Source organism: Protopterus annectens, chromosome 12.part0, assembly GCF_019279795.1.
Source record: "Protopterus annectens isolate FY-2018-M chromosome 12.part0, PAN1.0, whole genome shotgun sequence".
Taxonomy (NCBI): Eukaryota; Metazoa; Chordata; order Ceratodontiformes; family Protopteridae; genus Protopterus; species Protopterus annectens.
The window spans coordinates 191668354-191683712 of NC_056746.1; the positions used below are offsets into that span (position 1 = coordinate 191668354).

The window sequence follows — 15359 nt, forward strand, 5'->3', positions numbered from 1 at the left end:
CTACCTTGAAAAACCTACCCCTCATCCCTCACTAAGCCTCCATGGTGTCCTTGGATCTGAAGGATGCTTGCCTTCATATTCCTATTCACCCCAACTACAGGAAACTCCTACATTTTTCCATTGGTTCCTTGCATTTTCAATTTTCTGCATTGCCATTTGGGCTCTCCACAGCTCCCAGAGTATTCAAAGTGCCTAGCTCCAGTTATCGCCCACTGCAGAGTGCAGGGCATTGAAATATATCCATTCTTAGACAACCTCTTAATACATTAATCAGGATTGCCACATCCTTTACCACCTAGGCATGGTGTGCAATACCCTGGCAAACCTGGGGTTCACTGTGACCCAGGAAAAATCTCCCCTGACGCCCACCCAAGACCTAGTTTTCTTGGGGTACAGGATAAAAACGGACCAGATGGCAGCCTTCATCTCTTGCCAGAAGGTGGAAGCCATCACGCTCTTCTCTCTCCAAACCTTATCAACTAGGAAATTCCTGAGTGTCCTAGGTCACATGGCATCCTTGATAACCCATACTTCTCTTGGCAAGGCTGCATATGAGAGAATTTCAGTGGGTGCTGAGGAGTCTGTGTAACCAATATTCACACCCCTGGTTACTCCTCTACCCCTCCTCCCATGCCTGACAAAAAAGCTGCAATGGTGGATTGTAGCCATACGCCTCCAATCAGGATATATCTTTACAGATCCTCCCCCATCCCCACAACAGATCTTCACAGATGCTTCAGACCTGGCCTGGGTTAGGGAGCTGTCCTGCAAAGCCACAACACAAAGTTCAGGGAGAGTGGTCCTCCCTCAAAGGGACCACATCAATATCGGAGAGGAGGCCCCTTCTCCTAGCCTTGCAAATCTTCCACCCGATTCTTGTACGAAGCACCTTTTAAAAGTTGTCACCCACAATAACTGTCCTGTGGCACATCAACAAGTGGGCTGGAAGTTCAGATTTGGTCCCTGGCAGCAGAACTGCACATTTCATCTGCAGGCAGTGTACATACATGTGATGGTGGACACGCACTCAGCAGAACCTCTGCAATCTCTCATGAATGACCGCTTCACAGGGAGGTGTTTTTTGGAGGTTATTCACAAGTGGGGTATTCTTCGGGCAGATATGTTTGTCTCTTCCCAGAACAGGCAGATGCCTCTATTTTGCACGAGGAATCCACATCCACAGGCTTGGAGGATGGACACCTTTTATTCTTGGGCGCAGATGTATTTTTATGCCTTTCCCTTCACACCAATTTGAGTCCTTGTGAAGATTCAGATGGACAAACCAAAAATGCTACTGGTGACTCACTTTTGGCCAAGACAGCATTTATTTCCCCTTCACCTACTAGCCAAGGGCAATTACCACAGGTTACCCCATCGATTCAACCTACTTAGACGGGGTCATTTATACACCCTCAAGTGTTCAACCTCAGATTCTCTATGAAGGGGATCAGAACCATCAACCAAACACCTATTTTCAGAGGGGCATACTCAATGTCCTGCAGGGTGCCAGGAAACCTAGTAGCAGGAGAAATTGTCAAAATGGAAACTGTCAAAAAACAGGACCCCTTTCTTATTCCTGTACCTATGGTCCTTTCTTACTTGTGTGAGTTTCTACACTGACTCTTCTGTTAAGGTGCACTTGTCAGGCATTTCCACCTGTCTCCCTTGGCATCCAAATTAGAGGTAAAACTATTCTTAAGAGGGGTCCTCCATATCAGACCCCCTGGAAAACAGATGTCTCCTTCATGGGACGTAATTTTGTCTTTGAAAAACTCACAGTACCTCCTTTAGAACCAGCTCACTCAGCATCTCAAACTATGTACTTGGAAAACAGTACTATTGGTAGCTCTCACATCCACCAGGAGGGTCTCTGAAATCCAGGCCTTTATGGCTAACCTCCTTATCTCATATTCCATAAGAACAGGCTCTCCCTCGGGACTAACCCCTCATTAGTGGTTAATGAAGCGTCCTTGAATCAAGCCATTAACTTCTGTTTTTCCCCTCAACCTCAAAATTCATCTGAAAGAACCCTACGTTCCTTGGATGTTCATAGACAGCTTGGGTATTACCTGGACAAGACCAAATCCATTAGAAAGTCTGACAGCTGTTTGTCTCCTTTCACCCAAGAACCTTGGGGAAGGCAGTCTGTAAACAGACATCATAGATTAAAAGTTTTCTGGGTTTGCTAGGTCAATTTTACAGTGTCTCCTAGACCAGGCCCCTCAACTTACCTCCCAGGTTCATACCTAAAGCTTGGGTACTCTCCCTACAGTTATGAATACTGTAACATGAGAATAGAAGGACATAGAATAGTTGTGTAAGGAACTTAGCATAACCGTAGATGTCCTCTTCCATGTTGCAGTATTCAGCCCCCAAAATCACCTCTTGTTCTGTTTTGTCCATCTGGAGTGACTTTCCCTACTTTCTCTCCATCCGAACAGGGCACTGTATCACGCACATAAATGTATTGGGGCTCCTTTGGCCTGGTGGCATATGTGGGACTGGCAGGCTTCCTTTCCTCTCCCCAGGGCTACTACTGTATGCAGCAGTCATTTCTGAAGGGGGTACGTGCAAATGTCACTCTTGTAACCAACATCTGTTTAAGGCCCTGACTAGCAACGCATCATGTACCCCTGCTCCTAAGACTTTGGTATACTGGTTGGATATCCAGTGCTGCAGGTAGCAACCTCCATACAGTTGTAAATGCTGCAATGTGGAATAAATACTGCAACATTGAAGAGAGGACCTCTAAGGTTATGGTAACTTCTTACACAACTGTTTGTGTTTTAAAGCTCTTGTGATTCATTGTCCGTTGTAATTACTACACACTCCTCAAAATACAACTCTCTGGTAAATGTGGTCATGGTTAGTCCTCTACTGTGTGATGTATAAGCATTTTGGAAGTTTTTAGGCTGCATGATGGACAACAAAAGTGGCAGTAAGTGTAGATAGGCTTTATCATGTCGAGCATCCCATTTTCTGTATCCCCAGAAGCTAAGCAGTGTGTGTAAACTTTTACCGGTGTCTTGAAAGCTCTCCGTTGGACAGTTGCTGACAGTGTGTGATCCTAACTCACTTTTACAGATGTTTAAATTTACAGAACTTTGCAAAAATAATACCTGGTTCCTTGGAAGGAGAGATCTTCAGCAGCCATAGACTAATACTGATGAGCAGTAGAGCATAGTCTTAACATAACTTTCTCTGGCTGCTTGGTCTTTCTTCCTTCTCATAATGGCAATGTGATCTTTTTTCCATGTTCCCCCCCCTTACAGTGGAGAACACTTGAGCTGGCCTCAGGCTACCCTTTATAAACTGACAATATTTTTTCTAACTACAAGTGGGTACTTTTCCCGTAGGGCAGTACTATTGGTATTTTGCCATCTTTATTCCTTGTGTAATCTTTCAACTTTGGCTGAAACTTGTTTTTTTTTTTTAATGCCATTTACCCTTCTACAGTTGCAGCTGACCATGGGTTCAGGTAATGTAAGAACAGCAATATCCCATCTCAGTCTTTTTTCCTTTGTGTATGGGGGTGGGGGGGTGGGGGGTGGAATTAACATTAACTGTTCTGTCTGCCAGACAGAAAATCTACTACTAATTAATCAAAAATCTCCTTTACAAATGCATGAAAAAGTTAATTTGCAGGCCAGCTTTGGGACCACAGTTTCTGTGTTGGCTTCAACATCCCCCTAAACCAAGTAAGTCTGACTCAAAAGACTAACATGACTGCTCATTCTTTCCAGGTTCAAAGTCTGATAGAAAATGGACAATGTTTTTGGCATTGTTTTATGGGATGTTTGGGGAAAAATCCTCTGCTCATTTTTGTCTTCCTTGAAGTATAACTTTGTTGGCTGACGAAGGAAGTAAGCCAAGTAACTGGCCCCAGATCAACCTTTTGATGGTCTGTAATGCTCTTAAAAGTTCACCTGACAAGTTTGTGGCTGTTTTGGTTGGGGCTTAATGGTCTGTTGCCACTCCCCCCCCCCCCCCCCCCCCTGCTGCTTCTGTGGGAGGTATGGGACCGGTTTCCGTTTTCACCATTTTAGTTTTTCGAAGTAGTCCTTTATGGATATTAAGAACTAGTCCCGAGGTTGTAGATGTCTGATTATAATGAAAGTATGTTTTTAACTATGCTTGATTGGCACCTGTTAAGATCAGTGGAGTTATGAATTTCTTGGCATGCATGCTTGATGTAGGAATGTCACATCCAGTGCCCAGCCTTTTTGCTGGTAGACTTGACTGGCATTCTAGATGTTCCAATGTTTTCTGCATTGAGTTTGCAGGCATTGCTGGTCTTCCATGATGGCTACATCTATACAGCCAGAAGATCCGCTCCAGAGATCCTTGACATCCCACTTTTTGATCAGCAGAAAAGGGGACACAAGGTAATTTTCATTTGCCATGCGTTTGCACAACATCTCCTTTGAAGGTACCAAGGAAGCGTTTACTACATTGACTTCTTATGCTGGTTGTTGAAGCTGAGGAGCCAGATACAAGGTAGATTTCCCCATCTCCACCCCAAATAGATTCCAAGCTGTGGAAGTTTTGGAGGAAAACTAGAGAAGAGGGTGTCCCTTTTGGATCATTCTCTGTTTGATGGATATGATAGAAATTGGCCACCAACAATGCACAGGATAATCTTGATATTGTGACACTTGTTCCTAGGGAACCAGAGGGGATACTTAGGCACTCCAAGGAATGGGATATTGGTGGGGGGGTCTTCAGACTCTTGAATCGTATACCATTGCTGCAGCAGCTGACCTTACAAAACTGTGCTATTAAACTGCAACTTTTTATCTGTCCTTCCCTGTTATGAAGACTAATGGGCTATGGACTGCCTTGTGAAGAGTTTGTCTACTAAGTTTTGTCACAGAATAAAATATGAAATGAAAAACTTCTTTTACTAATGTTTTAAAAGCCTTGCATTACTGATGTGCTTTCAAGAGTAACAGCAGCAGGCCGGTCATAAAATGCCTGAAAGGCTACTTTTCTCAGTGGGTAAAATGCACAGACTAAACTTGAGTAGCACACAAGGAGAGCTTTGTCAGTACACCTGCAATTTGAGATGGAATTTGGCTAACACCTTTGAAACTTCCTCTAGGCACTCTTTCCCCCACCCCCTCAGTCAAAGGTGAACTTGCTCAGAAAAGCAAACCTGAAATGTAAACGAAGACTGAATAAAAAAAAAAAATCCCTGGGACTGTCTCTTTAAAGGCCAGCTTTAGATTTAAAAGACTACTACTTGTAGAAACCTAAAAAATAACACTGTAATATAAGTAAGCATATGTCTGTATAGTATATAAAATTCTACACAATCCAAACCAGCTAGCCCCGCAGTAACTACCAATTGCTGACTTATTTTTTCCCACACTTAAATGGCGTCATGGTGTCAGGCATGTTTGATCCTGTTTTCTTTGAAATCTGCTACTTTGCCTGTAAAGTAGTGTAGGGGAACTGATATTGCAGTGCCCTATAAAAGTATGCAAGTGGCTTCTGGTCACAGTCCCATTGCCTTAGAATGAAAGTAGTGAGAGATGCTGTCAGTTTTGATCTCCCCATTAAAATTCAGTGAATTTTTTTGCAGCGATTCATGCTAGCTCCCTACACGTTACACCATCTATGAAAAGTTTATATCCAAAAATAACTACATCACTAAGATAAAGGATGTTTTTAAAAGGTGGTGGTTTGTGAATATTGGGTTCTGTTTTCATTCCATGTGTTTAGTCAGTGTGTCATATTTCGTGTCTTGCAAATCTCAGCTAATTGGTGAAGTTTCTGTCAGTTATCTGACTTGTTTCCTTTCAAAAGGTGTAACTGGTTTATGGCCATAGGAAGAGAAAGAAAGCAACTTTTGTGACTGCAGAGTCGAGTTGGAGAATTTTGAGTCTGGGCAGCTTTGTTGCCAACTACAGGTACTTTGCTGTATTTTCCATTGGCATACTTTTGGATATGATACAAGAGCAAGGGAGACAAATTCCTAAAGTGTCATGAGATTTCATTCAAACCCAGCAGGGTGTGCGCTGGAAAGCTGACTAAGATGTAAATGTGACTGGGAGAAACTACTACTTCATGTTTTTAATAGATGAAAATATGGGCATCTTACAGAAGAAATTTACTCTGCAGGAAGGAAACTCGTTTATGGTGTAGTTGTCCAAGTGGCCTCCACTTATTCACAAAACCCTTTGTGTACAGACCATCCTTGTCAGAATGAAGGTATGCAGCTTCTGGATCCTCAGAAAAGCAGCCTACTTCCACGAAACATTGTCCAAGGAGCCAAAAATGTGCTCCTGGTAGGTGTTGGGCACTAAAATTGAGGACTTTCCTGTTCCTCACCACAGCTTCCAAGGTGTTCAAATATGTTTAATGTAAAAGCTGGCCACTGGTTGCTGAGAGCCAAAGTATTCCCTTAATTGGATGACTAGCTCCTAGCTGCTGCTTTGCTCAGGAGTCTTAACCTTGCAATGACTGGAAAGATACAGTGATCCACAAAGTCCTGGCAGCAACCATCCCAGCTCTTCACCTTCGTTGGCTGCAGTCTGCATATATTGGCATGCAGAAATTGTCTTGAGAGGATTCGGTCCCTTTTGTACAAGGTATTTTAACTTGCAAACACTCAACTGACCACCTTCCACCTCTGCCTTAGAATGTTGGGACTGATGGCAACACCAGTTTTAACGGTAACCCCTGCCAGATAGCACATAGAGTTCCTTAAAGGACATTGAGAATTCAGTGGTCCTAGATATTGGATGTCTTATTGTAGCAAATAAGATGCTCAAAGTTGGTAAGACCTTTGATGCACCTTCTAAACCTGACTCGTAGAAACCTTCCCAATTCCTACCTCATTTGTAGTCACTGCATGCACTTCTGTCCTAGTGTTGGGGGTATTGCAAAGGGTGCACTGTCCAAGGTGATGAGAACACCAGACAGCCAGTAATTGCATTTTACTGGAAATGGGCAGTCCCCCTCTAGCCTTTCAGAATTCCCTGCTTCATGATGGTGATTTCATAGTGGTCTGTTACATTGGTAGTCAGAGGAGCCTTCTCTATCCCTGTGAGTTAGACATTGGGGTTTGGAAATTTTCTGTGATGTCCATATGAGGTCCCTCAAACTTTTAAGTAGAAACTTTTCCTTTGCTGGAGCAAAGTTGTTTGCCTCTCACCTCTGAATTCAAAGGTGTTCTCCCCTATCCTCTTGGGGGGGGGGGGGGTGCTTCACAAATGCTGTCACCCAGAAATGGAACTCTACATTTTTTTGTATTTTTGCTGTCCCTTTCTTTGGAGGCAAGTCCAAAATGCCAAACATCACAAGTCCAGAATCATTCTTGGTCTCCATTTCACCTCTATTCTTCATGTGTTGGAGAAATTAGCCAAGCCCTAGTCAGACCTGTTCCCAACATTGTACTGCATGACTTCAATTCCCAGTAATTGTTAATCCCGTCTCTACTTCTAGGGTAGTTAAGGGTTTAACCTCTTCCCAGAAACAATCCACAACAGTAAGTGGCTTGTACATTTCTATGTGGGCAAATCTAGTGTCCTGGATTCCTTTACTGTTTTCAAATGTTTTTTTCTCTCTAATATCTGGGACACTCTGACTCTGGGATATCATTTTTCTATTCAGCTTTGTTTTTTCAACCAGCTTTGACCCCCCCCCCCCCCTTGCTTCAGTGAACGTTTGTAAAGTTGTGTTTACAAGATAACCTTCAAGTCCTCCCCTTAAAGATCAGGCCTGTCCACTTGAGTTCTGTCTGTGCTAGAGAAGCAGGACTCTTCCTTTTTGTACCAGCAGCTTCTGCTGAATTTTATTTTTATCCTGTAAAATTTATTTTCTTGTGCCTTTCTATCAGAAGAGTTGGTGATCCACTCTGAGACTACATTACTTGGCTTTCCACAAAGACACTAGTCTTTGCGCAACTTGTATCTACTTGTTGGGATGGCAGCTGAAGTAAATCTAAATTGAGCAATTTCTCAACGAGTTTTCATCACCATCTTCTCTGAGTGGGGAGAACTTATCCTTTACTGCATGGGCGCATGTTAAGATTTTGTATAGATTAAAGTTGTATGAAAAGGCTGTTGGTTGGGATTCGAGGTTTAAAAAACATACTTGAGTAAATGGTTTCATTTCATGTGCACTAAATACAACTAATCTCTTCTTAAGAGTTAATTATTGGTATGTTGTCCTGTGGAGACTGCCCAGGGTATTTAGCTTTCTAACTTCTCAGGCTTTTAACACCAACTGCAAACTCTGCACTTTAAGCTGTGTGTTTATTACTTAACTTTCTTTATAAGTGCTTGGAAGACAGCTGTACAGAGAGCTGAGGCTAGCCTACCATAGCTCCTCTGGATGCAACATTATCCACTTGTCTACATGTCTCTAGGCTAAAAAAATAGCCTGTCACGTTGTGGATTTCCATTTCTAACCTTAATATTTAAAAGCCATTTATGTGTTGTGTGCCTGTTCCTGGAGTCTGCATTAAAATGAGATGTATTCTTAAAGCTAACTACACCCCTTGTGTTTTTTTTTTCTGTTCTAGTCTTTATTGGAGTTGCACAAGAGGCGAAAAGCAGTCACCGATGCTGAAGCTCGTTACTTCCTGCGGCAGACTATTCTTGGCTGTCAGTACCTGCACAGTAACAGAGTTATCCACAGAGACCTGAAGCTGGGAAATCTGTTTCTTAATGATGATATGGACATCAAAATAGGTACTTGGGGCTGGACAAGTGTGTATAGAGAAATATTGTGTAGTAGAGCTTGTTACAGCAAGTATTAAATTTATCAAAATCTGTACAGTCTCTTCCTGAAGAAATGTGTTGATTTTATAAAATAGGACTAACCCCCCAGCCTACCTGTACAGCATGATGTAGACAAGGTTTAGATTTACTGATCTTTGCTCTCTGGTTTTGCATTGGATTGTACAAACTTATTTTGCCCTCCATTTGGAATATTAATTTCCAACTTGTATGGGGCACCTTGTATTTGAATTTTCGTATATCATTGTAACTATTTAAGAATGTCTCCTCTTTGTCCCAAACCATCTTCCTTCCCAGCAGTGCACTTACTATGCGCATGTAAAATTGAGGGATCCGTCAGCTCATGCTATGGCCCCACCTTGAATCCAAACTGGATATCCAGCCCCCCCCCCCCCCCCACACTGAATTCAAGGTAATCTGGAGAAGAGAAGTTATTAAATTTCCTTTTGGCCGGAAATTTCTAAGATGGGAAATGAGATCTTCACATAATTGAAGGTACATCCGAGTTTAACTATAGTAAGCCTGAAAGTGAAAAAGTCGTACATAAAACAAAGCAGTCTCATTACAACTTAGTAATGCGAGTCTTGAAACTCATTAAAGTTCTTCCCTATTGTCCCTCCCACTCCTGTGAATATGCTTGGCTCATTCCTGGGTGGGGAATGGGTGCTGCCACTGTCAATTTTTGGTGTTTTGAGATTGGGTTGGAGTGTGTCTTTGCCGATTTATTCCATCTGGGGTTTTGCAAACCCTCAAGTTAGCCCAAAAAATGGCAGGCATATGGCGCTTGGATAGCTTTCCAATGCAATGCTTTTCTGTTTCCCTCCCCTTCATTTGGCGTATGTCCAGTTGCCGAGCAAGTTTGGTTCCTTCTCACCTCTGCAAAATCCACTGTGGTCACGTTTGGTTAAATAAGACCCTGTCAGTCCTTATAGTCATCCCACTAACTTTCCAGCCCCAAGTGTGACTCTTGGCTTTGAGAACCACTTTGCCAACTTGTATCTTTCTGTGCCACCATTTTCTACGTCATTGGTATCTCACCAGTCTTGTTTGTAAGGTCTGGGTTTATATGAGGATCCATTGGAAATAAGAGAACATTTAGTTTCCTCTAGATACCTTTTGAATGTAACAAAGAAGTTCTTTCAGAAAAAAATCCTTATTTCTAACATGGTTGACTTTCAAGGCCGGACATTTTAACTATTTTCTAGTCTTGTAACAAATCTCTGCCTACTCTAGAAGGGAGTAGGAACAACACTGGCTCCTGCTTAGGATGACCTCACATTGGCAAAGAACCTGTTGTACTAGATGTAAGTTGGTGCCGAGAAGTATGCTTCACTGAATATCTCAGGATAGCTATGCTGTAAATGTATGTCCATCCCTTGAGGGTGATCCCCAAACTTTCACATATTAAAAATAGTTGCTTGTCCGTTTTCCCCCCGCTCCGTGGCACTTCTGTCCTAGTTTGCTTTCTTGGTGCACTCCATGCTGAGGCTGAATGAAATCTCATGATACTTTCAATAGGTATCTTCCAACCTTGTTGCTGCATCACAATGCCCATTGCATCTGAAAGTATTGTGCTAAGAGCAGCACACCGCAAGTTACATGTAGCTCTTGTATCGCATCCATTAAGGTCATAAAGCAATTAAAGCTCAAAATCCATAATTGTTTGATTCTGTGCTTTTATAAAAAGCTGCATTTTCCTTTCCTGTGGCGGTAAACTTGATCAACCTTTCATATGAATATGAATAAACCTCCACAGACAGCTTCACTAATTAGCTGAGCTTTGCAAACCACGAAATACAATACTGTAGCTTGGGAGGGGAAGATGAAACAAACTCACCAAGCATACATAATAAGCTATTTCTTTATCCTTCAAAAGCTTTTCATAGGTGGTATAGCACTTGTGTAGAAAACACGTATGTAAGAGTCGCTGCAAAAATCTTTGACCTCTTTACAGAGAATTCTCAAACTTGACAGTATTTTACTGCTCCCACTCTAAGTTTAGCATTGTCGCCTCACAGCAAGAGGTTCTCCAGTTCAATTCTCTGGTGGAGTGCCTTTTGTGTTTAGTCTACATGTCCTCACTGTGGTCACTTGGGTTTCTTCCAAGTGCTCTGGTTTCCTTCCACATCCAAAGACGTGCAGTAGGTGGACTGGACACTCTCGATATTGGCCGTGAGTGCATATGTGAGTGTTTTGGGTGAAGTACAGTGGCAGGGCTAGTCACCTGGTGGTGTAAGCCTTTGCTCAAGAGGATTATCATTGAAGTGAAACCCTGACCCCATGTGCAAAATGGGGAGAAAGGGGTTGAGAATGTATGAATGGATTTTAAGTGAATGGGGCTGTGATCTTACAAAACAGAGTAGGGCATTGTAGTCTCATCAGCTGCACCTTCTCTGTGTATTTTGAGCAAGAAATATCCAAGAATACTGGATCATTTCAGCATGTCTGCCCCCATGAGGGCATTCAAGGTTAGGAAATGAAAATTAATAATTAGTTGTGCTGACAGATTTGAACTGTGTAGAAATGAAAGGTGGGACAACGTTTGTCCCATTAACGGCTTCAAAACAGATGTAATGGGATCCTATCTCGCCTACATTCATAACTGATGGGTTCGGAGCCGATCCATCGGCTCCGACTCTGCCACTATATCGTAGAACGAAGTCTCCAATTGGCTGGGCTACCCCTTATCCCAGAATGCACCACGCCTGCTTCCCCAGATCTCGTTTGCCGCTTTTCAAGCTAGACGTGGTCTCGACTTGGCTGGAGCCAAGTAGTGTTTTGGTTACTTTTTTGGTCTTTTGACCTAGGGGTTTCTTCACAAATTTAACAAACAGCTGTTTTAACAGCTTTACGTGTGTGTGTAAACTGTGTTTGGTGTGATTGGTATTTTTTCTCTTTATCGGGCAAGGCCCGTTTAAGTTAGAGGGCCCTTGCCCTTATTGTGTGTGTGGTGTTGATTTGTTTTACTGTACGTTTTCTACTTTAAACATTAATACGTTAATTAGAGGGCTTCTGCCCGTTTTTTGTGTACTGTGTCTCGGGCCAGTCCAGTTAGTCAAAGGGCTCGTGCCCTACTTAAGGTGTTTTCGTTGTGGTAAATCAGTGGTATAACAATGTCTAAAGAACAGAAATCTGGGTTTAAAAAGTGCACCAAGTGTAATTATAAAATGTCCATTACCGATAGCCATGCTGTATGTGTTTATTGTTTAGGACCGAAACATTTGCAGGAAACATGTAGTGTGCGTTATGCTTTTTCCTCTAGGGTCCTTCAAGAACGTAAAAATAAGTTGATACTTAAGGGCCTTATTAAGCCCTCCTTTGAGGAAGCTTTGGCTTCTCCTTCCTCTCCAGCTTCTAAAAAGAAAAGGTAGTCTGCTCCGACCAGTCCGTCGGAACCGACGTCCAAGAAGCATAGGTCGACCTCTTCTTCCTCTGCTCCAATGGCTTCGGAGCCTCGGGGGGGGGGGGTGATACCTCTTTCCTCGGCTCCATTGGTGTCGGAGCCACAGGTTGGGGGTTCAAGAGGCGAATCACCTGCTTCGGCTCCTTTGGTCTCGGAGCTGTTGGAGGTGTGCAGCTCAGAGACTCCTCCCTCGGCCCCGAAGTCCCCTTCGGCGCCGATGCTGGTTCATACGGTTCCGGATCTGGTGCCGATGGTATTGGAGCCATTTCGGAGCCAGTCCCAGAGTCTATCGTAGCAGAGAGAAAAGTCGTCTTGGCCCCCATCTATTTCCTCTAAATCCTCCAGGTTGTTGGATTCAGATTTGGACAGAGTTATCCAGAGGCTTTTCCAGTCCCCGTTTTTTGCAAAAATGGTTTGGGCTCCAGCCCACTCTGCTCCGGAGCCGGCCCCCATTTCAACGCATCCGATTCCTCCTCCAACCTCCTCGGAGCCGTTGAGTCGTCCAGTCTGAACAGAGACTCCCTCGGAGCCTCTCTGTTCCGACCATCATTCCTACCCTGTCCTCTGCGTCGGGGTTCGGTTCCGGGACTTCCTCGATCGGGGCCGAGGGGAACACTTTGCAACTGGTAGCTTCGGTGCCTAGTCTCCCCCTTGGAGCGTTGGCCGCAGGAACTCCTGGTACCGTCGTGGTGTCTCAGCCGGTATCATCCGTAGAGTCTGGAGGTCCTGCTTTTGAGGCCATGAGGAGTGCGCTGGCCATGTCCTTGCCGGCTCAGCAAGTCTCTACCTCACCGTCCCTAGACTTGGGAACTGGTGGTTCTGGTGTGCTTCATTCCCACGACAGCCGGGCCCCAGGGCCTGAGGATACCCCCTTGGGGGGTTCCCTTCTCCCGGGAGGTCCTTCTGATTCGGCTTCAGATGAACCTCCAAGGAAAAAATTGTGCAAGAGGAAGCACATAGACTCCCAGGATGAGTATCACATCAGATACTGACCTCGATGATGCGGAAGGGTCCCCAAAATCGTCCTCTGACGTATCATTCTCAGATATACTCGAGATCCTGAGACAGAGAGGCGATTGGCAGTCCAAGACCCCTTCCGCAGAGGAGTCAGTCTTCCTCAAGGCTTTTGGGGCCCAGCCCTCCTCCTCCTGGGTGTCTCCACCCTTCGATGAAATACTAGTTTCTCGAAGGGTGTGGGAACACCCTGATTCTGTGGAACCGGTGCCCGCCAGGCCTAACAAGTTCCTCTCAGCCCCTCCTCAAAAATAATTTTTGACCAGAGGAGTTGCAGTAGATGCGATGGTGATGGCATCTGCCACTCAGCAGGATGTGGCAGAGGCTTCAACGTCTATTCACCCTCCTAATAAGGATTCCAGGAGCATGGATAGGTACGGGAAGCGTACCCTTTCTTCAGCGGCCTTTACCCTGCGGTTGCTGAATTATCTTTGTCATTTTACCAGGCTCCAAAGGGACCTCCTCAAAGAGTTAGGTGAGTCCCTTACGGGTAATCTTCCTGAGGTGTTAGCCCAAACTGTTGGCGCCCAGATGACTACCCTATCTTCGATAGTCAACTCGTCCATGAGGTTAATCTCATATGCGGCCGAAGGGGCGAGTAGAGCAGCGGGAACAGGCGTGGCTCTTGGAAGACTCGCCTGGTTACGCTTGTGTCCCTTTGCGGAGGCCTTTAAGTCTTCCTTCACAGACACCCCCTTTGATGGGTCCTCCCTGTTTGGACCCAAGGTGAAGGACACACTGACTCGATGCGAGCAGGAGGGCAAGACCTTGACTGGTTTCTTCTTGGACTTGAGGTCCATTTTGGACCTAAAATCATTGAATCGCTTTGTAAAAAAATCCAAATTCCGAAAGGTTACCCTTCAGTCCATTCTCCCGTTATTGGAGAAGAATGTCTGGATGTGCTCCGTAGATCTCAAGGACGCTTACTATCACATCCTGATAAGGCAAGAGTCCAGGAGTCACTTACGCTTCTGCCTGGGAACCAGTCATTTCCAGTTCCGGGCACTGCCCTTTGGTCTCACCACAGCCCCTAGGGTGTTCACCAAGTGTCTGGCAATAGTGACATCTCACTTGAGAAGTCTAGGATTCCAAGTGTTTCCCTATCTAGACTGGCTCCTTACTGCCACCACCAAGCATCTATTAGTTCAAGCGCTTATGACCACAGTCAGTTTGGGTCATTCACTAGGAATCACGTTCAATTGGGGAAAATCTGTGCTGCAGCCGTCACAGCGTATTACCTTTATAGGCGCAGAGTTAGACACAAGAAGAATGCGGGCATTCTTGCCGGTAGAAAGAATTCAGGTCCTGCAGTCTCAGGTTCAAACCTTGTTACCCAGATCACGAGTTCAGGCCAGACTGATTCTGCAGTTATTGGGCACGATGGCTTCCACTATTCTACTAGTCCCTTTAGCCAGGCTGCAAATGCGGGTGCTGCAATGGCTACTGTCGGTTCAATGGTCCTTTCAGGATCTCCCCTTGAACCATTTGGTCCAGATTACGGAAATTTGCCGTCGGGACCTACGTTGGTGGCTGCTTCGATCCAACCTGGACCAGGGACGACCCTTTGCCCTCCACACTCCCATCGCCACGGTGACCATGGACACCTGCCAGATAGGGTGGGGGGGGCATTATCTGTACAGGTCTGTCCAAGGCACGTGGCAGGTTCACGAAACGCACTTACATATCAATATCCTGGAAATGAGAGCAGTGCTACTGGTGTTGCAAGCACTTAATCATGTTCTTCCCCGGGGCACTATCGCGATCCTATCCGACAACATGTCGGTAGTCTGGTATATAAACAAGCAAGGCGGAACCAGGTCCTACCCTCTTTGCCGAGAGGCCATGAGAGTGTGGTATTGGGCGATTTCTACCCAGCGTTTCCTAGTGGCAACGCACATTCCGGGGAAATCCAATGTGATTGCAGACTGGCTGAGCAGGACTCTCCTGTTGCCCCACGAGTGGTCCCTCAACGACAGGGTGGCTGCAAACATATTCGCCAAGTGGGGCCTTCCTTGTTGCGACTTGTTCACCAGCCCTCACAATGCAAAATGCAGGGAATTCTTCACTCTACTCCCTCTCAGGGGCAGATTCCCAGGGACGCTCTAGCTCACAGTTGGCCCCCCCCCGGTCTACTTTACGCCTTCCCTCCGGTTCCCCTTCTCCCGAAGGTGATTTATCTAGGAAGCGACATGATT

At 44.9% G+C, this 15359-nt stretch overlaps 1 protein-coding gene across 1 annotated transcript in view; it reads left to right on the forward strand.

Moving 5' to 3' along the window:
- PLK1 (polo like kinase 1) overlaps nt 1–15359 on the forward strand; it is a 592954-nt gene that overhangs the window by 39538 nt on the left and 538057 nt on the right. The window contains exon 2 of the mRNA XM_044089232.1: nt 8531–8717. Coding sequence (XP_043945167.1) covers nt 8531–8717 — 187 coding nt within the window. The remainder of the gene's footprint in view (nt 1–8530; nt 8718–15359) is intronic.